This window comes from Esox lucius, chromosome 20 (assembly GCF_011004845.1).
Source record: "Esox lucius isolate fEsoLuc1 chromosome 20, fEsoLuc1.pri, whole genome shotgun sequence".
NCBI classification, from domain to species: Eukaryota; Metazoa; Chordata; class Actinopteri; order Esociformes; family Esocidae; genus Esox; species Esox lucius.
In genome coordinates this window covers 28,515,931-28,539,841 of record NC_047588.1, presented here as the reverse complement: position 1 = coordinate 28,539,841, position 23,911 = coordinate 28,515,931, and the positions used below count along the sequence as shown (strand labels likewise).

Here is a 23,911-nt window from a genome sequence, read left to right as displayed (position 1 = left end):
CCTACGAGCACACAATATCGCCATCATGCGAACTTTTGAGGATAGGGCTTGTTTGGATCGTAGGACTCAGGGATATTCTGCGCTAGACTAGGGATAGGCAACACCAGGCCTCAGGGCTCAACCACAGATGAACGCATCTGACTGCAATAATCACCTAATCATGAGCTTTCGTTTAGAATGCCATTAGTTTAATCCGTTATGTTTGCTCGAGATTGGGGAAAACTGACAGCACTCCAGTCCCAAGGCATGGAGTTGCCAGCAATTTAGGACTAATTTGGGGGAAAGTAAAGCGCATAGAAAAAACCCACAAAGTAGAATTAACAGAATGAAAAAGGCAAAATATTAAAAAGTGTTCAGCTTTTATTTAAAATGTAGCTTTTAAAAGCATTTATCGCACACTGCCTTTATCAAAAGAATACAAAATCCATACACTTTTTTCCACAATAACATCTGATCATAAACTCTGGTAAGAAAGCAAAAAAGGAAATGTGCTACAGCTCCTCTTTAAGAAAGAAAGGAAATAAATTACATTAATTTTATAATAGATACATTATTATCTTTTATCTGAATTTTTAATATAAAATCTTTTGTTTCTACAAAAAGCAATCTGACACAAGAAAATGACATTCACAGCTAAACAGATACAAAAACAAACATATGATTGCATACTTACACTCAAACCCAGATAAGCAACTACACAAAGACAGGCAGGCAGGCAGGCAGACAGACACACACACACGCACACATACACACATCACAGGCAGAGAGACACACAAGGGCAGCAAAATATAATTTCTTCAGAATATGATGACTGACATTTTTAATAGTTTTATATGAATATATGCTAAAAGAATTTACAATTAAATCATAACACAATATAGGACAAGTTCTTCAATAAAAGTATATGTTTACACAAAAATATAGACATAAAATATAATATTGACTGACAAATATACACATCAAACTCCTGTGTGTGCATCTTGGCCACTTTCTGCACTCTATAGCCATAACATGTCCGTAGCATGTTTCAACTATGTTATGAGGCATATCTGTTTAAAAAGAGCTTAAGGCAAAGACAGCACCATTTAAACATTTTCAGAAAAAAAAACACAAATTAGTTGTGTTAAAAGTGTGGTACTGTGTGTGTGTGTGTGTGTGTATGAAACAAAAAATGCGTAAATATCTATATAAAGCATGGTGGCACAGAACATAGCTCACTCACTATGTGACTAAACATCTTCATCTCTGAACACTGTATCTGAAAGGTGTCTTTCTACCTCAGGGGTTGCCCCTTGCTACAGTCACAATGTGCTCTTTTGGGAGTTGGAAAATCCATTGAGGAAAATGAACGCTTGACCGCCTTCAATTAAATACAATGGTATTTCGATACCTACCTTTATTGAACATACTGACAGGTCAGATGAGACTGGTGTCTCAGGTAGTGGCATATTTTCTACATGGGGTGGAGGTTGCGTGTGACGCTGTCTAAGACATGAACCCGGGTATGAGCTGCCAAGGTGACCATCTGGGCTACAGTTATATAATAGATGTTAACACATGCCTCTGGTTCTGTGTCTGGTACCACAGGTATTTAGAGATGTTAACACATGCCTCTGGTTCTGTGTCTGGTACCACAGGTATTTAGAGATGTTAACACATGCCTCTGGTTCTGTGTCTGGTACCACAGGTATTTAGAGATGTTAACACATGCCTCTGGTTCCGTGTCTGGTACCACAGGTGAGATACTGGCACAGTGCCCTTTCGGACCACACATTCATTCAGTCCTACTCTGCCTGTTCACAAGGCCGAGGGACTCCTCAGGTTGTTCTCACCTCACTGCTGTTATTCATAATGGGTTTTATATTTGGTCATTTCTATTTCTGGTACATTTTGATAGGTTTGTCCGAATACTGACGATGCAGTAGGAACACTACAATGTATTTAAAAAACAAAAGTATTTGGCATATAGAAAACAAACAGAGAAAAAGTCATAGAAACTTCTAGCAGACTTAACACTGCTAATGGATGATACCTTCTGGGTCTAAATTAAGCCATACTAGCATACTACATAGTATGACTGGATAATACCACCTCATACCAAGCAGTAGACTGTAAATTTGGCTGCTGGGACATCGTCCTGTACACAGGTCCTGAATGGACATAAATCATTTATAGAACCATCAACCATAGAAATACAAAGCCTAGGGTGGACATAAAGGTCAAATATGTTAAAAATGGAAATATGGGTTCAATGCTATTGGCATATCTCCATACAGATAACCCATAGAATGCTGGGAAACATTCAATCCCCATTCTGCAATTCACTTCCTGTTTACGTGATCCTTTCCACTGCAGCCACAGAATTTCTGTGGTTTGATCATCTCTATGGTGACCCGCACATCTAACCCTTAACCCCTGACCCTTGTTTGACCTCGATTGGAGCCTGGTGATTGACAAGTCAGTGCCTTTTGGCCCGCTGAGCACTCTGGGTGCATGAGGCACAGCAGGCGCTCTTGTAGTAGGTGTAAACACACAGCCTAGCCTGAACCACCATCACACAGTTATGACGCTTGTCCCTGCAGTTGTCATCTACAGAGGGGGAAGGGATAGAAAAGGAGAAGGACATGTTTAGAATTAAAAGGGCATAAAAGGACACAAACATAAATACATTCCACACAGACCTGTGTTTGTTTTCCTATCTTTGCAGGGTCCAGCGAAATAACCCTTACCCTAATCCTATTGAACTAACTTTTATGACTAAGCCTAACACACACTCACCTAAAGGATTATTAGGAACACCATACTAACACATACTGTGTTTGACCCCCTTTCGCCTTCAGAACTGCCTTAATTCTACATGGCATTGATTCAACAAGGTGCTGAAAGCATTCTTTAGAAATGTTGGCCCATATTGACAGGATAGCATCTTGCAGTTGATGGAGATTTGTGGGATGCACATCCAGGGCACGAAGCTCCCGTTCCACCACATCCCAAAGATGCTCTATTGGGTTGAGATCTGGTGACTGTGGGGGCCATTTCAGTACAGTGAACTCATTGTCATGGTCAAGAAACCAATTTGAAATGATTCGAGCTTTGTGACATGGTGCATTATCCTGCTGGAAGTAGCCATCAGAGGATGGGTACATGGTGGTCATAAAGGGATGGACATGGTCAGAAACAATGCTCAGGTAGGCCGTGGCATTTAAACGATGCCCAATTGGCACTAAGGGGCCTAAAGTGTGCCAAGAAAACATCCCCCACACCATTACACCACCACCACCAGCCTGCACAGTGGTAACAAGGCATGATGGATCCATGTTCTCATTCTGTTTACGCCAAATTCTGACTCTACCATCTGAATGTCTCAACAGAAATCGAGACTCATCAGACCAGGCAACATTCTTCCAGTCTTCAACTGTCCAATTTTTGTGAGCTTGTGCAAAGTGTAGCCTCTTTTTCCTATTTGTAGTGGAGATGAGTAGTACCTGGTGGGGTCATTGTAGCCCATCCGCCTCAAGGTTGTGCGTGTTGTGGCTTCACAAATGCTTTGCTGCGTACCTCGGTTGTAACGAGTGGTTATTTCAGTCAAAGTTGCTCTTCTATCAGCTTGAATCAGTCGGCCCATTCTCCTCTGACCTCTAGCATCAACAAGGCATTTTCACCCACAGGACTGCCGCATACTGGATGTTTTTCCCTTTTCACACCATTCTTTGTAAACCCTAAAAATGGTTGTGCGTGAAAATCCCAGTAACTGAGCAAATTGTGAAATACTCAGACCGGCCCGTCTGGCACCAACAACCATGCCACGCTCAAAATTGCTTAAATCACCTTTCTTTCCCATTCTGACATTCAGTTTGGAGTTCAGGAGATTGTCTTCATCAGGACCACACCCCTAAATGCATTGAAGCAACTGCCATGTGACTGGTTGATTAGATAATTGCAATAATGAGAAATTGAACAGGTGTTCCTAATAATCCTTTAGGTGAGTGTAGACCTAACACCTAACCTCAAACCTAAATGGTAATAATCAAACTGAAAAGTTACCCCAATTCTAACACTATGCCTAATTGTGTTACTCTAAGCCAGACCCCTAAGCCTAGTGCAGACCTGAACGATAACCTTAATCCAGAAGTCAATGTTCCGTATTCCCCTGAACTAAACCTAATCCTTAAACTTACCTGATCCTCAATAGCCTAACTTAATCTTTAAGCCTTAACTTAACATAGCCCTAAACCTCCCATTAATGCCTAAACCTAAAAGTTAACCGGATTCTAATACTATGCACAACTGTACAGTTTGCCCTAAGGATAACTAAATGACATTTTTCCCTTGTCAGGATCTGCCGAAAAATCTTGAAGTGATCAATATTTCAGGTTTTACTATCTTCATGGCTCCCCCACATAGACCAGAATAATACACACAGACCTGCAACCTGTGGACTGCAGGGTATGGTATTGCAGGGCTGCTCCTGGTCTGGTTTGGTGGTAAGGGAGCATTCTGTGCTGTGCTGTTTGTCTGGTGTAAGACAGCGGACCTCTCTGACCTGTAGCCCCTCACCACAGGAGCGAGAGCACTGAGAGAAAGACAGAAGGAAATTATTTCTTATGATCAACAACAGACTGGCTGTCCCATTTCTTAGTTATGCAAATTCCTCCATCTCCCCTCACTTTCTCCTCTACCTCTCCTCACCATCTTCTCCAGATCTCACCTTACTGTCCCCTCCCCCATCCCCCTCACTGTCTACTCCCCCTTCTCCCCTCACTTTCTCCTCCTTCATCTCCCGTAACTTTCTCCTCCTCCCACTTCACTCACTGTCGCCTCCATCACCCCTCACTGTTGCCTCCATCACCCCTCACTGTCTCCTCCTCGATCTCCCCTCATTGTTTCTTCCATCCTCCCTCAGCATCTCCTTCACGCCCTTTCTCCTCGGTCTGTCCTCCCCTCTCACCGCGCTCCAGTCTGTAGTGAACCACTGAGGCTGACATGCTTCCATCTCACAGGCTTGAACCAAGGGAGGTTTCTCCAGCTGGGCACACTGGCTGATCTCCGCCACTCTGAAATCCGTCCCCATCTTCTCCACACAGATCACCTCCCTCCTCTGTGTTCCATTACCACATGGGGCACTACACTGGAGGAGGAAAAACCGGGAGGAGGAGAAAGGAGAGGAAAAAGGAGGGAGGGAAGAAGAGAAGTGAAAGAATGATGAGGGGGTAGGAAACCACACAAGAATTCGGAGAACATGTACATTTTATATTTTTTCCTTCGCTATTAAATGAGTATGAATAGAATTGAGGCAGTGTTGATATATTCCTGCCTCCTCCATCGGTCTCACCTGGCCCCATGGGCTGCTGTACCAGAGGTAAGTGGGAACACACGGACCCCCGTTACACGCCTTCATGTCAGCCGGTTTGTCCCCGATGCACTCCCCTCCTTCTCTCCCTCCACGGGTCAGACACAAGACCTCTCTCCTCTGAACCCCAGGACCACACTGAGCTGAACACTGACAGACACGGAGAGAGCAGTAGGGGAAGCTACTTAGTGCATTGATGCGTGTCGAGCAAGGGTCAGCAAAGGTCGGCAAGGGTCAGCAAAGGTCGGCAAGGGTCAGCAAATGTCGGCGAGGGTCAGCAAAGGTCGACGAGTGTGGTCAACTCAGAGGTCTTTAAACACCACCCTGTGGCTCCCTGGCTGTTTATAGTTTTCTTTTATTTATATTCTTAGACCATATAAAACATTTCTGTTAATAAAAATGTAACTTAAAACACTGTTATGAATGCAGCCTATTTAAAATAGACTACTAAAATCATTCCAAAAGGCATATTTCTACAATTTAGTAGTGAAACAGGAGAGGCAAACAACTCTAATTGGACAGGAAAACCTGGCATGTATAGCACATTGAGGCAGCAAATTTGGACAGAATATCAGTTTGACATCACATTGAAGTAGAGTAGATGAAGCTACAGGCAGCAGTGAAGATAATGGCTTGAGTCATTAATAAAAAAAAGAGTCACAAACAGCACTTTGTTTTTAGTCAAAAGCTGTATAATAAATACTAATTGGAATCCAACCTGTTAGCATTTTAGAACTTTAGTACTGGTATTTATTTTATTATTACATTTCTTGGCTTGACATAGTTAAGTAGCAAATAAAATGGCAAATAATCTTCAAATTGTTGGTTGCTATTTAAAAGAAAAAGTCAAACATCACTTTGTTGCATATTTAATGTTCTTTCACAAAAGGAACTGTCCATTCCACTGTCTGTGGCCTTTAATATCAGATATGGTGGTAATTAGATCTCATAGCTATCTATTGTAGAGTAAAAAAGGGCTCTAATTTCTACTGCAACGCCAAATTCATTTTAACGGGCCTTGTAAGTATTCTGACAGCAGTTCAGCTTAAATGCTGGTAATCTCTTTAGAAAAAGAGGAGATTTAAAGATGCATCAACTATCATGAGTTGCTCCTACAATAATGATACAAGAATAATGTTTGGATTTTTGCTGCTAGCTAGACCATGAAAAGGAGTGTGAATATTTGTTTTGGCTAAGCTACTTTCAAACAATTAATGGAAAAAGGCTTGCATCACAATATGTGCAGTAGTTAACGTTCAGTATTCAAACCATTTATGCATTAAGGACAATCAAGAAATCCTATTGATCCTAATGACATACTTGTGTTAGATGGAAAGGCCTTACCAGAAACCTTCTCAATGAAATGTTAACCACCTAGGATGGAAAGCAGCTTCCCCTACTCTGAATGATGCAATGATTATTTGCATTAATACAATGGCAATTTGTATCAGCCATTTGTTTTGCCATCTCATGTGCACTACAGAAACAGAGCTACAACAGAGCCAGAGACTTGCACACTTGAATTAAAAAACAACTACACAAATAAATAATCAACAGACTTGTGAATTTATGTCTGGGTTGAAATCCTCATTTATATTTTTCAATAGTACGCCTATATTTGCATACTCGCACAGAACAGCTATTTGAAAAAAACAACAGGCTTATGGAAATTATATTTTTCATATTTGCCTAATTCTTTTACAGTCAATGATGGGTGGCATGACAGAATAAAACAAATGGTTGTGAAATGGTTGTTTGTACAACATTTTTAAAGGAAAATTCATTCAAGAAGTTCCTGGTAATTTCACTAATATATCCAAGCAACAACACCAACCATTTCTGTGGTGATTGAAACTACAGTCCCCACCTAGTCTCTTAGACGTGTCACAAAGACCATCCTGACAATCCGTGACAAGAGCGACATAATCTTTAGGTTGGCTGCTAAAAACCCTCTCCGTAAGTTCAATGTCATTTAACACTCTGCCATCTGCTTTGTAACCTCTGTTCCCTTCAACACTTTTCACTGAGATCTTTACACACTGGAAACTGGCTCTTCCTTCACACTTGATATCAAACTAACTGGTACCAATTTATTTAAAAGCGAGTATTAGGCATTAGATAAGGAGTTAAGACATGTCACGTGAATCCAACGGCCTCTCCCCTTCACTTCATCCGTTCATTATTGCCCGCACCTGCTCTCCCTCGTCACGGACCCCATATATGTTCAAGCGTCCCCAATGTATCTTATCTGCCTTTGTTTTGGTTTGTAGCCAAATGTAACGTTGTTCCGTCTTTTATTTTGCTCCTGTCCCAGTTAAATGTCCTCCGTTGTCCCTGCGCTTGTGTCCTGCCACATTTTCAACGTTACAGATAACTCATAGAGGTATCCCCACAGTTTCAATTTGAGGAACTTCTAAAAGATTCTCCACCTCACTTTTAAACGGTAGATCTGCCAGAATATCAGTTTGAACTTTTCTAATCCACAATGAACGAAAATGAAATGACACAGACTTACATTTTAGACATTCGGTACACTCTCGTGTCCCGAGTGACTTAGTCTATTTCTGTAGTTTTTTTGTATGTGTTCTATGAAATCCTTTAGAAAAATGACATGACTGTTTTACATAAAACCCTGATGAAGACAGCTTGTCAGTGGTAAAAACAAATGACTGCATCTGATCCTCTAGAGTGTGCGGCTTTAGCCTTCCATTTTAAACCACTCCAGAAATGAACCTTAAAACATTTTGCTCCAAATTATTTGGTTGTTGTGTAACTTAGCATTATTGCCTGTAGAAAGGGCTGAGAGAAGATCCAATTAATTTTGTATTACCTTGTACTGTGGCATTAACACAAACATGAATTATGTTTTCATCTGATTGTGAAGTGTTCACTTCAAAAGGAACTCCTACTGGATTTGTAAAGGTGACCTAGGTGTTAAATTACTGTTGAAATAAAGGTTAATAAAAAACATGGGTTTGTCCATATGTGTTTGTGCTAATCATCAGCTAGATCAGTACAAAACATATTATACTGGTTTACTGAGCTTAATAGGTTGTATAAACATGATCAGTGATTTCCACCATAAATAGGTCAGTCTTGCCATATATAGTATTGCCTATGAAGACACATGCCTTATCTTATTCTGTAGCCTTCAAGAATACTGCCAATTATGTCTTTCTAGTTCCCCAATATACCCCAATCTATAACTGCGGTCACTATTTTTCAGTTTTTAAGAAAGCATGCATTTTGCAGATTTTGTCACATTAATACAAATGTTGAATAAAAATAATTTTCAATACATTTCTTATTCATTTTTAGGAATGAACCATATTACATTTGACTCTACAATTCCATTACTAAAGGTTTATTTTAGGCAATTCTAAATGTTTCTTTGTTCTACAAGCTGAGCTGAACTTTACTTTTAAAAATAATATATTTTGAAGACTGGGCCAAACCAATTAACACCTTTTGCCAGAAGGACCTCTTGGGATTTTTTAAAATGTATTTTATTACCTGCAGTTTACCTCTGTGTGTGTGTGTGTGTGTTTTGGTGGGGGCGGGGTTGGGTAGTACTCACAGTATTGGACCAACCAGTGAAGTACCAGTTAGTAACACAGGGCCCCATGTGACAGTCCTCACTTCCTTGTGGGCGGAGCCTGGCATTGCACTCCTTGTCATTCACCACGCTGCCATGGTCACTGACACAGCGGACATTTCGTGTTCTCTTCCCCATGCCACAGTCCACAGAGCACTGAGTCGGGGGGTGGGGGGGGGGGGGGGGGGGGGGGGGGGGGTCGTGGAGGGAGAAAGAAAAGGGAGGAGATATACAAAACAACAATATAACTACTGAAAATAGAACAGATCAATGAATTCACACAATCTCATAAAATGGACTGAACACTCACCCTTGCCCTGTGTAAACATAAACAATCCATCTACCAAACCATGCAATACACACACACACACACACTTTCTCTACTTACAGAGCTCCAGTTAGTGCGTATCTCCCAGTGTGAGCAGAGTCGTAGCTGGCAGGGCTGTGTGAGGTCGGGCGGGGTTAGGTTGGCGCAGCGTTGTGGGTGAACCATGGTGGAACGGTTTCCAAAGCTCTGTCTGCACTGGAGCTGCCTCTGTTGTACTCCCTTACCACATGACACACTGCACTCTGACCACGAACTGGCCTCCCAACTACAACACACAGAGAGCCATGAGGAGAGGGTTAATACATACACAGTGTTATAGCCAGCTGTGAACGGGAGTTCCAGTGGGTGGTACACAACTCGCCCAGCACCATCCAGGTAAGAGGAGAGCTAGACAGCTTCACAGCTGCAAGGAGACTGAGATCAACAGAAGAACAGTGTTTCCTTCAACACATAGGTCTCGCCGACTTCCTGGTTATGCGAGCAGTATCATAATAAGCAGGATGGCTTGGCAGTTTTGGAGGCAGCATGTCCTGATCTTCACCTCTCTTGATCCAGTTGCTCCAATGAGACAAGGTCATAACTACTAACTTGATGGCACAAAATTAGGAGAACCTTTTAAATGGGCAACGCAATAATGACTTTTACATATTGAACTGTTTATAAGTGGATGTGATTCCGTTTGTATCCTTCCAACTGCAACACAAAGGAATAGTTAATGCCTGTCACTGAAAACCTTGTGCTTTTAGTCATGTATACAGTATACTCAGACATAAACAAAAGACTGTTGTTAATGGATATACACTCACAATGCTGGGCAGGGGTGGGTGTTGCAAGCCTCTTCCTCTGGGGCGGGTTTTGTTGCTGAGTCACACTTCCTGTCTGGAACTTCCTCGTCATTGTGGCGGTTAATACACAGGATCTCCCTGTACTGGGACCCTGAAACACATCACCATCATGTTCAGTACTGGGACCCGGAAGCATATCATAATCATGTTCAGTACTGGGACCTGAAACACATTATCATCATGTTCAGTAGTGGGACCCTGAAATACATCATCATCACCATCATGTTCAGTACTGGGACCCTGAAACACATCATCATCATGTTCAGCAGTGGGACCCTGAAACACATCTTCAACACCATCATGTTCAGTAGTGGGACCCTAAAGCACATCATCACCATCAGTACTGTGACCATGGTGGCAGATGTGTGCATCTTAACAGTCTCCCACAGGTATTTAACATTTGCCTAGGGATCAGTGCAAGACTATTGGATATGTAAAAACAAATGTCAATTAAAAGAAGTAAAAACGAAAAAAGGTTTGGGTAGCATAGCATCTCAACATTATTCTCTATTACATTGAATATAGGGAGTTATGTTGTTATGAATGGTTACAGTTTGTTAGTCTACCAAGGTCATATGTTTGTGGTTATATTTAAATTTGTTATGCTTTTATTAAAGTATGAATTTCAACAACCACCCGAAGGCTGCAGAGAACAAACAGAGTGAAGAGATGTTTTAAAGTTTTAACTAATGGTTGTTGCTAGAAAATTGGGCTGCCATTATTACAAATGAACTCCCTCTCAGTTCAGTTAAGTAGGGTTAACCAGTTACAGCAGGGTCTAAATAACAGTGTCCTGTGGTGACTAGTGATTGACTAGTGATTGACTAGTGACTGCACAACATCTTGTCAACATGTTGCCAAAACAATGGAGCAGATATCTTACACCAATCTGTTTTGGAGATAGAACATTTAACATTAAAAGAATAAATGTAAACATTGATAAAAAACCTGCCAACAGGACCATGGATTGTCCCAGGTTTTTGTCTCTATAGACAGATTGGCGTAAGATATCTGCCAAATCTTTCGGCTACATGCTGATAACAGGTTGATCAGTCACTAGAGTTGACTAATGACCCGCTGATTATTTCTCAATAGTCACCACACTCCCTTTGCCTCCTGCAGCGTAAGTATATATCAATATCAATATCAAAAATACTGATGTGGCCCAAAACGATAATGTACGCTTATAACCTTCACCAGGCAAAACAAGAAAAGGACTGGTCACTCCTCAAAAACCTGGTTCCACTTTAGGTTTCTTCCTAGGTTCTGACCCAACTACAGAGTTTTTAGCTAGCCAGTGCATGTCAATTTATATTTGTTGACTGCTCTTTGGAGTTTTAGGCTAAGAATCTGTATGCAGTTAGTGAATAATTACTGAAGTAAAAATATCTTTATAAAATAAAATAAAAGTGATTGATTGATATACTAAGGTTAGGGTTATTTATTACCATTAGGTTTAGATATTAGGGTTATGGTTAGCTATCAATTCTGAATGGTTAAGAGGTAAGGTTTAGGAAAGGCTTAAAACTAAAAACTGTAGTGGCAGCACATAATAACATACAATAATGAAAAAGTGGCTGCATATACAGTATACATATAAATGTAATAGTGGAGAAAGTGTAATAAAGACACTGACATGGTGTTACAGACTTCCATCTCCACACCAAATAATCTGTCGTTTATTATATGTTGCACCTCCCATTACAAACCACCAGGGGGAGCTGTAACATAGCAAGCCCCTGTGCAGTACTATGATGACACTTCAGCACTGGAATGGACACTGACCTTTGGGCATTTTTCAAGTCTCGGTCTAAGAACATTTAGCTGAACCTAAAACTGTATCAGCAGGTGACTTCCGGTCACAGAAAACTATATAACCGATTATAAAACCAGGTGGCAACTCTATGCAATGTTGTATACTGCCCGTTTACCAGAGCTTAGGGCTGCATCCAGGCACTCAGCATTGCACTTCGTGTGGAATATTGGACATATACCACACCCTCTTGTGCCATTACTATAATTTTAAACATGCACATGCACACGCGCACACAAAAACACACACGATGTGCTCACACACAGACCCTTTTGTGACAGTTTTTGTGAAGTCTGACCTTTGCCACAGGATGCAGTACACTCAGTGAGCCTGCCCCTCCTCCATGCAAAGGGAGACTGGGTGTCAAGGGGCAGGTCGGTACGAGGTGGGATTCGAACATTTCTATTAGGCACTGAGCCTCTGGGGTGGGACCTCTCAGCTGTCCATCTTTCTGCGGAGGAAGGGGAGTAGATGGGGGGAGGAGGGGGAGGGTCTTCCACTGTTATAGTGTGTGAACCTGAAAGAGAAAGGGAGAAAGGGACAAGGGAAAGAAAGGGAGTGCATGAGAAGGAAAGTGAAAGTGAATAAAACATTTATGAAAAAAATCGGTAAAGGTCACAATAAGGTTTTAGCTTCAGACACACCCGCTCACGTGATTCCCTCACACCTTTCACCCCCCCCCCCCCACACACACACACACACGCGCACACACACACACCTTGCTGAACCACTCTCACCCACATCCCAAGCCTCCAGATCCCAACTCCTTTTTACTCACCTCCAACCACACCAACACCACTCAGACAAACTATTTACTGTCTGTCTTGGATGAGTTCTGTGGTCACAGTCCATTACATATATTCAAATGAGTTACCATTCCTAAACATTACACCCACTCAGGGACACTGACTGCACAGTCCTATGAAATGTTAAATGGGCTGTCCTGGGATCTGTCCTATGAATGGCCCTTTAGCTATCCTATGAACAGTCCTAAGAGTTGTCATATGGACTGTCCTAAGAGCTGTCCTATTAACTGTCCTATAAGCAGTCCTAAGAGCTGTCCTATTAACTGTCCTATAACCAGTCCTAAGAGATGTCCTATTAACTGTCATATAAGTAGTCCTAAGAGCTGTACTATTAACTGTTCGATAAGCAGCCCTTAGAGCTGTCCTATAAGCAGTCCTAAGAGCTGTCCTATTCATTGTCCTATAAGCAGTCCTATAAGCAGTCCTATTAACTGTCCTATAAGCAGTCCTAAGAGCTGCCCTATTAACTGTCCTATAAGCAGTCCTATTAACTGTCCCATAAGCATTCCTAAGAGCTGTCCTATTAACTGTCCTATAAGCAGTCCTATTAACTGTCCTATAAGCAGTCCTATTAACTGTCCCATAAGCAGTCCTAAGAGCTGTCCTATTAACTGTCCTATAAGCAGTCCTATTAACTGTCCTATAAGCAGTCCTATTAACTGTCCTATAAGCAGTCCTAAGAGCTGCCCTATTAACTGTCCTAAGAGCTGTCCTATGAGCCAAGAGCAGAGGAGAAAAGAGGAATGTCAGTCTCACCGGTGTCTCTTAGGGACGCCCTCCCTCCATCTCTCAGTTGTTCCTTCACGACTGCTCTCTCTCTGGGCCTCTGAACATCTCTCTGTCTCTCTTCCTCTCTTGGCTTTTCCTCTTTCTTTTCTGTTGGGATGTAGAATTCATAATCTATGCCGGGGTTCTGCTTATGGAAAATTATCTGGAGACAGAGAGGGAGAAAACGGGAGATTTAGAGTTTAAAGGTGGTGAACTGTGAGGGAGGGCTTCACAGAAACCTTCCACAGAATGTCTAAATGTTATCCCCTTCACAGAAACCTTCCAGAGGATGCCTAAATGTAATCCCCTTCACAGAAACCTTCCAGAGGATGCCTAAATGTAATTCCCTTTAACATAAACCTTCAGGAGGATTTCTTAATGTAATCCCCTTCACAGAAACCTTCCAGAGGATGTCTAATTGTAATCCCCTTCACAGAAACCTTCCCAAAGATGCCTAAATGTAATCCCCTTCACAGAAACCTTCCAGAGGATGTCTAATTGTAATCCCCTTCACAGAAACCTTCCCAAGGATGTCTAAATGTAATCCCCTTCACAGAAACCTTCCAGAGGATGTCTAAATGTAATCCCCTTCACAGAAACCTTTAAGAGGATGTCTAAATGTAATCCCCTTCACAGAAACCTTTCAGAGGATTTCTTAATGTAATCCCCTTCACAGAAACCTTTCAGAGGATTTCTTAATGTAATCCCCTTCACAGAAACCTTTCAGAGGATTTCTTAATATAATCCCCTTCACAGAAACATTCCATTCTGCTTTACATGAGTGAACTAGAACTATGTTTCGTCTGCTATTTTCATTTCTTCCTAACTGCTATCTTTTCATATCACATTCATCCTTTTATTAATGCAGGTGATCCCATACAAATTAGGCAGGAGCTTTTTCCAGGGATACACTTTGCTATCTTTACCAACTACCACTGCTACAGAGATCACAGTGCCCTGCTTGATCTCTTTAATCACATTTTAGCCTGGGGCTGTAGTTGGTCTTATTGAGCCAGGCAACCTTCCCAGGCTAACTTCCCAGGCTCAGTTCAGCAGTGTTTCATCCAGGATACTGTGAGTATCACACACGGTCTTCATGGTGATCATGTCTGGGGGTAGCATGGCCTAGAGCAATGAACGTTACATCTAAAAAAAAAAATATTACCAGCAGAGAGACATAGTCCCTTGCAAAAGTATTCCAACCATCATTCTGTTTGATATTTTATTTTATGGTGTAAAACTGATATAAAACAGAAATATGTTGCTTGTGAAAGTATTCAACCCCAACACATTGATATTTACTAGAGCCACCATTCCCTGCAATATCGGTTTTACATCTTTTGGTAAGTGAAAAGTTAAGTTTTAGTTTCCTCAACTCCATTTGAACAAAACGCCCCTGTCCTGGCTGATGAAAATCACCCCACGATGATGCTGCCACTGTAGTTAACTGCGAGGATACATGTGTTGAAGCATGGCAGAGTCAGGTTGGAGACACACAGCACTGAGTTTGGTCTGCCTTGGTCTCAACTGACTACAGGACCTTTTCCCATGTAACAGCTGGGTCACTCTCATGCTTTCAGAAGGACATTTTTGAGTAATGGCTTCTTTCTTGCCACCCTCCAAATCAGGCCAGTTTCATGCGAGGCATTTGATATGGTTGAGAGACGCACCATCACTCTTTCAAAGACACAGCTGGCAGGAGCCTAAAGTGTGTCCTACTCACATATAGCGTAAGTAGTGTAGTGGTTGGTCCTGGAGCTGTCAGGGTCTCTCCTCTATCCTCCTGCCCGTCAGAGAGAGCTCTGGGGCGGGTGTATGTGAATGTAGTGCCCCCTGCAGGGTACTCGCCTGGAGGATCCACGGCCCAGCGCCCATTTACTACTGACACGCCTGTACCTGTACGCAGGGCTAAGACGGGGTGGGGGAGAGAGAGATGTGAGACAGGTAGGACGATGGGTGAAGGCAAAGAGAGTGTGAGGGTAGGGGTGTGTTCTTTTTTTCAACTCAATTCATTCTGCAAACTAGTATGTTTCCCCCAAAAGACGAACACAGACTCAGACACATACACAGACAACAACAAACGTATGCAGACTGACCAGAACAGAAACACTGTTTACTCTCGTTAACAAACAGTTGAAAGGCAAACACTGCCATGCACACACACACACACACACAGATGCACCAAGGCACACACACACACACACACTTTAGTCTCATTAACAAACAGACATTATACAGACACATTGTGTCTCTGCTCTTGGCCCCTAAGTACTCTAACAAAAGCTGCTTTATCTGAAGTTAGTCTGGCTGGCCAAAGAATTTACACCAGACTCCCAGATCAACATAACAATGTCAGCAGAAAACACATTCCCTGGTCAAATGACATCCCTTGTCCCTTGCGACTGGACTAGTGGTGGTCTTCGAGACAATGTCCACCATTACCCAGGTAGTTGGAGCTGGCACTTCTCTCAGTGATGTTGATGGCAGTTGCTCCAGGGGGAATGTCCAGGATTGTGTGGTAACCAAGGGGTACGCTGGTGTTCTGGAAGCTTCCGCTCACCTTCCGACAGGAGTGGTCTCGCCCCCCACATTGACCACATTTGTCTTTAACCAAGCCGGAGCCCAACACCCCATCACAGCCTTCACTCTGGGAGAGAAAGGGGAGGACAGAGAGACAGGAAATTGAAAGGAGGGTGGGGGGCGGGGACAGTGTGGGGTAGGAAAGAGGGAGAGAGCGGATGAGAGAAAGCAACAAGAAAAGCGGAGAGAGAATGGTTATTGTACCGTTTCTGCTGTTGACATTTCACATCCTCGGACAGAGTTTATTTTTCTTTGAGTAAGAATGCTTTGGTAACTGTTCCAAACCGTAATCATGCCAAATCAGAGATACAGGGGGATATAATGAGAGAGGGATGGGGGTTGAAACGAGGCTCAAAGCCTGGACTGTGGAGAAGGAACATGTACAATCTAAAATATTTTTAAAACTCTTTATAACTTTCAGAACTGTTCTGACAGTTCTATGTAGCCTTTTAGCATTTCCATAGAGAGGACTCCATCAACTTATCCAGGTCCCCTACATAAGTATTTGGACAGTGACACCAGGTTTATGTTTTATCACTGTACTCCAGCACATTGGATTTGAAACATCACCAGACGGTTGCTATCTTCCCAGGTGATGCTCTGTCAGGCCTGTATTCTCTGTAGTACGGCTGGGGACGTCTTCTGCTGTCTACTGGTGATGGTAGTGGCCTACCTCCTGGACAGCGTTCCTGTGTCCACCATCACACACTCACCAGACAGTGTCCACCATCACACACTCACCAGACAGTGTCCACCAACACACACTCACCAGAGGGTGTCAACCAACACACACTCACCAGACAGTATCCACCAACACACACTCACCAGACAGCGTCCGGCTACACACACGTCATTGGTGGTCCTGTTGACGCAGGGCGTTCCGTCTCGGACCGTGTCCGCCTGGCGAACGTAGAAACGATATCCGACCGGTCTACACGTCAGTTCACACTGCTTATCCAGGCCAACTGAAACACGCACACACACAATAAATAGCCATGGAATTACTCTGTAGTCCATACTGTGTGTGTGTGTGCGTGTGTGTTTGCGTGTAACAGGGAGTATGTTCTATCCTAAATATATATATAATTCTGAATACAATTGCCGTTTTAAAAACAGCTGATTACATTGGGGATTTTTCTTTTTACTTTGTAAACAAAGGTGATATAAAACTTTGTGGCAGTGCATTTTGACAACTATACATGCTCTTCCGAATTGTTTTATTACTGTGACGACTGCGCCATCTGCTGCCCCCCCCTCCCGTTTCGGGCAGACTTCAGTGTCCATTGGCCTTCTGACCCCACCGCCCTGCTCATCACACCATCCTGCACTCCTGTCTCCTTTATTGCACACACCTGATTCTCATCCAGTCATTAGTCCCGTCATGTATATACACCCTTGTCTTTGTGTGTGACTGTCCCCTCTGGACCTACATCAGGTTGTTCGCTCCTTCTCATTTTGTATGCAACCTTTATTGTTGGGTGGAGTTATTTACCTCTTCCGGTGAGGTTTCCACTAAACACTCCTTCAAGATATTTCTTTGTTCTGGCTCCTCCCTCGTTACGCCTGACAGAACCCCACACCAAACCACGGAGCCGAAAGGAGCTGAAGGAGCGCCCGGTGTTGCGGGACGGGTGAAGGACCATTCTGCCATGCTGGCCAGTCCAGGCGCACGGGAACAGCGGATACGGTGGCAGGGTTTCCTACTGCTAGTGGACCTCTTCCAGTCCATCCATCCTGCGCCGACAGACGGCCAGAAGATCATGTCACTCGTCTCCTGCCTCTCCAGAAAAGTCCCGGAATGGGCCACCGCCGTGTGGAACCTCGAGGGACCCAGCCTGGGTGATTACCCCGAGTTCATCCACCGTTTCCGGGTGGTCCTTGATCATCCACCAGACGGAAGAGAGGCGGGTGAATGACTTTACCATCTACGGCAGGGGACGAGGTCGGCGCAGGATTACGCATGGGTGGTCCAAACCCTGGCAGTGGGGTCTGGGTGGAACCAGCGGTCCCAATTAGACCACGACCGTCTTCGGGAGGATGTCCGGAGGGAGCTGGCGTGTCGGGATGCCACCCTCTCCTTCAGCCAACTAGTGCAGATGTCGAGACGTCTCGACAACCTGCTGGCTGCCCGAGGACGTCCGGGAAAGGGACACCGCCGTCCCCATGGACCTGGAGGTGGCAGCATCACCGTGGCACCTCGTTCGCACTCCGCTGGGTCGAAAGGCGGCAGCCAAGACCCCACCGTATCACCCCAGGTAGCCCATGCTTGCTCACCTATAGCTTCCCACCCCCCTTAGTACACTGTCTCTGCAGGCTGCCCAGTGTGAGACACTGGTAGATTCAGGGGTGGAACGGGCCTTTGTGGACCTTAAAGATCGGTTCGCCAACACTCCGGTACTGGCCCACACAGACCCGTCGCTCCAGTTCGTCGTGGAGGTGGACGTGTCTGACTGTGGGCTCGGGTCCATCCTCCCTCAGCGAACGGGGAGCCGCAACACGCTCAGTCCCTGTGCGTTCTTCTCACTGAAGCTCAGCGCGGCGGAGCGCAATTACGACGTGGGTGATTGTGAGTGCCTGGCTGTGGTTAGAGTCCTGTCGGAATGGAGACACTGGCTTGAGGGGGCTAAACACCCTTTCCTTGTCTGGACTGACCACCTTAATCGGGAGAACATGAGGGCAGCTAAGAGGCAGACTCCTCACCAGGCAAATTGGGCCACATTCTTTACCCGGTCTTCCTGCTCGGTGTGCGCCCTCAGCAAGGCACCCCGACACCCACAGATGAGGAAGTTACAGCCCTTACCCACCCCACCACGACCACGCTCTCACCTGTCCACTGACTTTGTTACTGACCTTCCCCCTCCCAGGGTAATACCCCTATCGTGGTCGTTGTGGACAGGTTTTCCAAGTCCTGCCGACTCTTCCCTCTGACCGGTCTCCCTGCTGTAAGTGATGGGTCGTTTCCAAACAATTAGTTCTTTTTCAACAAATCTTTTTGGTGAATCGTGAGTCTGAAGAGGCTGTGGTTAATGTTGCGCTGCCTGGAACATTATCCAGCACAACTGGACCTTTGGGATGTTATGTATCGGTGCATTCGACACTGCCAAGTAGCACCACAGACTGTTCAGGAGCTCACTGATCCCCTGATCCAGGTCTGAGAGGAGATCCCCCAGGACACCATCCGCCGTCTCATCAGGAGCATGCCCAGACGTTGTCGGGAGTGCATACAGGCATGTGGGGGCCACACACTACTGAGTCACATTAAGAGTTGCCATGATGAAATTCAGCCTGTGATTTCAATTGTTTACTTTGATTTTCAAGTTTGAATCCAGCCCTCAATCAGTTGGTGATTTTGGATTCCACTGACCGTTGTTACGTCATTTTGTTCTCAACTAATCACACAATGAGCAGTATTTAAATTTTGATATTTAATGTATTTCCTTCATCGAGACCTGATAAGTGATTTAAGTGTTTAGGTGTTTCTTAATGTTTTTGAGCAGTGTACATTCAAGTGTTCAGGTGTGTGTGTATCCCCAGATATTTGGAAATTCACATTCAGTAGTGGTAATGGGAAGGGGGACAATAACACATCTGTCTATCTTGACTTGATCCAGGTAGATTAAATGAAACAAATCAGGAATTCTTTAGCAACAATTCTCAAGACTGACAGTCACTATATTATGTATATTATGTAATAGCTCAATTGCATTATTTAAGTTTGTATTCATATGATTTAACCAGTTTGTTGCAGGGTTTTTCTTTAAGTAAAAAATTTATTTATTATATTTTTCATTCTGAGAAAGAAAGAATCATGTTACTCATTATATTGCTCTTCGTTTAATTGTAATCTCCTATGGTTGACATTTTTCAAGTAACCTCCCCTACCCTGGCAAGGACAAGGAGATACAGCTGAGCTTCTTTCCATGTGTCCAGGAAACCCCATCCAGAACACATAACCCCACTGGCATTCTGAACACTGAAAAAGGAAGTGAGGGAGAGAAATAGAGCAAGACTAGGCAAAGATGAAGAAAATGGGGGAGAGTGGAGTGTACAAGTACAAGCAAAAAGAATGGAGTCAAAGAGGGGAAGATAAAAAGAAAGGGTCATAAAGGCGAAGAGAGAGAGAAAATCTAGCTGAGAGAAATGAGGAAATATGAGAATTCTGAAGATGACTAGAGAAGAGGATTCAGAGAATCCGAGTGAAAAACCGGACAGAGCCACAGAGGAGGGAGTGAACGAGGGAGGGGCTCTAAGAGACAGTGGATGAGTGTAATAGAGACAGGCGGACAGATGGACCGCTGGATGACACGCTGGACGAGAGGGAGTGAACTGACTGATTCTATTGTGGTTCATCTGTTTGATGTGGATCAAAGTGGTCGGGAGATTGAGGGCCCCAAAAGTTAATGGGGAGTGTGTGCATGCACACAATAATGTGTGTGTATATACACACTTATGAATGTTATATGTGTGTGCATGTGTGGTCATGCAGCGGGTGTTGGGATGAGCCTGTGGGAGTTAGTTCGCCACTTTGTCAGTCTATATGACAGTGGGGGTTTGCTAAGAAGTCTCCCCCCATATCAGGAATGGGCTCAGCGTCCATTCATCTGGCCTAGGGGCCTGGGGGGAGACGTGCAGATCACGGGACAAGAACCTCTCAGTAGATTAATACATACTTCCTATTCTGAAAATCTGCGGTACCAGACAGGGTACAGTCAAGGTTTTGGACACACCAACTCCTTCAAGGTATTTCTTAAGTTTTACTATTTTCCACATTTTAGAATAAAAGTGAAGACACCAAAACTCTGAAATAACACAGGTGGAATAATGTAGCAATCAAAAAAGTGTTATCCAAATCTAAATACATTTCATATTGTAGATTCTTCAAAGTAGCCACCCTTTGCCTTGATTGCATTTTTTGCATACTCTCTGCATTCTCTCAAACAGCTTCACCAGCTGTCACTCTTTCATCAGAGTTGGAAGAAAGCAAGAGACCAACAGAAACTGAAAGAAAGAGACAGACAGAAACAGAGACAGAGAGAGGAAAAGAGAGGGAGAGAGAGACAGAATTAGAGGAGAGAAGGAAGAATTCCCACCCATCCCTCTCTCGTTCTCTTGATGCGTCATAGTTATCTTTAGGAGATTAGACTGGAGACAGTGACAGAACGAGCCAGGGAAAGAGACAGAGATGCCCCCTCTCATCTCTCTCACCATTTTCTGTCCTTCCTCTGTACTTCACTGTCCATGAAATCAACCTCCAACTCTTTTTATTTCAACTCTCTCCCTGTCACTGTCCTTGATTCCTCTTCTTTTCAATATCTCTATCATAGCATTCTTCTCCCCCATCTCTCTTCAGCTATTCGTCTCTATCTTTCTGTTTCTCTCTTTCTACCACTCTCCTCTCTCTTCATCTAACTCTCTCTCTCTCTCTCTCTCTCTCTCTCTCTCTCTCTCTCTGCAGAGCTCAGTGTTCAGACAGTGTGAATATATGTAGTCTAAATATACTTCCCCACTATCTCTGTCTCTAAACAAACTCCGGAGAGAGAGAGAGAGAGAGGGAACGAGACAGGAAGAGGAGAGGACGAGTGCTCAAAAAGAGGATAACAGCTAGAAAACAACACCTGCCAATCCATGTAAATACTTCAAAACTAACATTAAGAAAAAGGTAATATAAGGGAACCATTTCTGTAAATGTATTAGTTACGATCACTTAACCTATTTTTCTAAGATACATGATGAGAATAGGACCCATATGATCCATTGTGTATGTTTGTGTGGATGGCCTCTTACATTTTATACACATCTAAGTTCCATGAACGCTGAAATGAATAAAATTAAGGAAATAAACGACAGTGTAGCTAGCATCTAGTGATGCTCTAGTTAACAATAACTATTTACATGTGTGTAATTGGAAAAGCAAAAGAGCATAAGGACCAGTATATTTCCACTGTAAATATTTTATATACAGTATGGACTAATAAATACAGTTAGTAAACACATATACGTATGTATACAGAAGTGACTGGAGTTGCCTCTAGACAAACAGACATACATCAGTAAATACACAGTACGTACGCATTCACACACAGTTAATCATGTTTAACCTGACTAGCAAGCTGCAGATTGTCTAGCAGGTGAAAAACATGCAGTTCTGTCTGTGTTCAACCTGGTGGTGTCAAAAAGAAGAGGTCTCCTGGTTGTGTCAAAAAGAAGACCTCTCCTGGTTGTATCAAAAAGAAGACATCTCATGGTTGTATCAAAAAGAAGAGGTCTCCTGGTTGTATCAAAAAGAAGACCTCTCCTGGTTGTATTCAAAAGAAGACGTCTCCTGGTTGTATCAAAAAGAAGAACACTCCTGGTTGTGTCAAAAAGAAGAACACTCCAGAGTTTCTAGACTGGCATTGTGCTGCTTCCAGGTTCTGAAACGTTGGAAAGCGCTGTGTTGTCCTTCTGTGTAGTCTGGATCTAAGGTCTTACTGGTCAGTGTAATGCACAGTGTTGCATTTCTGGTTCCTCTAACTCTATGTTGTTCTAGTTCCATCAGCAGAGGGAGAGTAGCTGACTGATACAGCGGTCACGTGCACAAATCCAATCCAACTAGCACTCAGGACAGTGTATGGGGCACAGGCACGTGCACACACACAAGCAGGCGCGTACGGAAACACGTAACGTGTCCCACAGCCACACACATACATGCAAGAATCTGTGAGAATAGTGACGCATTCTTGATGATATCATTCTCCAGCTGTCCCTCTCCTCCCCCCTCTTCATCCTTCACTCTATTAATCTCTCTGTTTAAATCCGGGCTCGGTCTTCCCCCATCTCTTATTCTTTCTTTCTCTGTCTTTTCCAAATCTCCTTGTTCTGACTCTCCCTCGCCCTGGTTTGCTTCCAAAACAAAAAGACAACTAGGCACCTCATACATTCTAACGCTCTCTTACATTCTCTCCAGAAAACACGAGTGCATACGTAATGGAGTTAATAACGCCCCGTACGCTCACTCCACAGCTTGAGTAAAATGTCCCCGATTGGGCTTTATAACTGATGCCTTTCATTAAAGCTTGAATGCTTGAAAGGTTGTCAAGTAGGGCGGTCACATGTTGCAGAGCAGGAGTTTGGGGCCAGGTGAACCGTGCATCTGACGTCTGTTTAACAGACAAGCATAAAGTTCAAATGTGCACGTAGACCTATTGTTTATTTCACTTATGAATCTCTCTAATCTGTTTAAATTTCTCTCCTCAGTATGGATCTCTCTGCACGGTATGGATCTCTCTGCACGGTATGGATCTCTCTGCACGGTATGGATCTCTCTGCACGGTATGGATCTCTCTGCACGGTATGGATCTCTCTGCACGGTATGGATCTCTCTGCACGGTATGGATCTCTCTGCACGGTATGGATCTCTCTGAACGGAATGGATCTCTCTGAACGGAATGGATCTCTCTGAACGGAATGGATCTCTGTGAACGGAATGGATCTCGCTGCTTGCTAAGAATCTCTCAGCTCAGTAAGAATCTCTCTGCTTAGTGAAAATCTCTAGGATCAGTAAAACTCTCTATCCTGTAGAAATATCTCTGCTCAGTACGAATCTCTGGTCAGTCAGTAATAAGAGAAGCTTGGCAGGAGAAAGAGTAAACGTTGTTGGATAAATGATAGGAAAGAGAGATGAGGGAATGTTTTGTACAAACAAGGACACACTGAGTTTAACCTTCTTTTTGTCTCTCCCTCAACAGGGTTTCTTAAACATGTTTCCTCACCTCCTTGCTCCTCTCTGGCCTCCTTTTGAAAAAGTTCAAAGGTAATTAAGGAGAGGAGTAAACATCCAGAAAAAC

The 23,911-nt window shown here is 43.5% G+C and overlaps 1 protein-coding gene across 1 annotated transcript in view; it reads right to left on the bottom strand.

Moving 5' to 3' along the window:
* Window positions 1-342: 342 nt before the first annotated feature.
* Window positions 343-23,911, bottom strand: part of adamtsl4 (ADAMTS-like 4) — a 41,523-nt gene continuing 17,954 nt past the window's right edge. The window contains exons 6-17 of the mRNA XM_010884810.5: window positions 16,911-17,050; window positions 15,948-16,152; window positions 15,229-15,413; window positions 13,494-13,668; window positions 12,230-12,448; window positions 10,080-10,209; window positions 9,334-9,538; window positions 8,928-9,101; window positions 5,333-5,500; window positions 4,949-5,128; window positions 4,426-4,573; window positions 343-2,589 (exon numbers count right to left, since the gene is read on the bottom strand). Coding sequence (XP_010883112.1) covers window positions 2,459-2,589; window positions 4,426-4,573; window positions 4,949-5,128; window positions 5,333-5,500; window positions 8,928-9,101; window positions 9,334-9,538; window positions 10,080-10,209; window positions 12,230-12,448; window positions 13,494-13,668; window positions 15,229-15,413; window positions 15,948-16,152; window positions 16,911-17,050 — 2,060 coding nt within the window. The 3' untranslated portion in view covers window positions 343-2,458. The remainder of the gene's footprint in view (window positions 2,590-4,425; window positions 4,574-4,948; window positions 5,129-5,332; window positions 5,501-8,927; window positions 9,102-9,333; window positions 9,539-10,079; window positions 10,210-12,229; window positions 12,449-13,493; window positions 13,669-15,228; window positions 15,414-15,947; window positions 16,153-16,910; window positions 17,051-23,911) is intronic.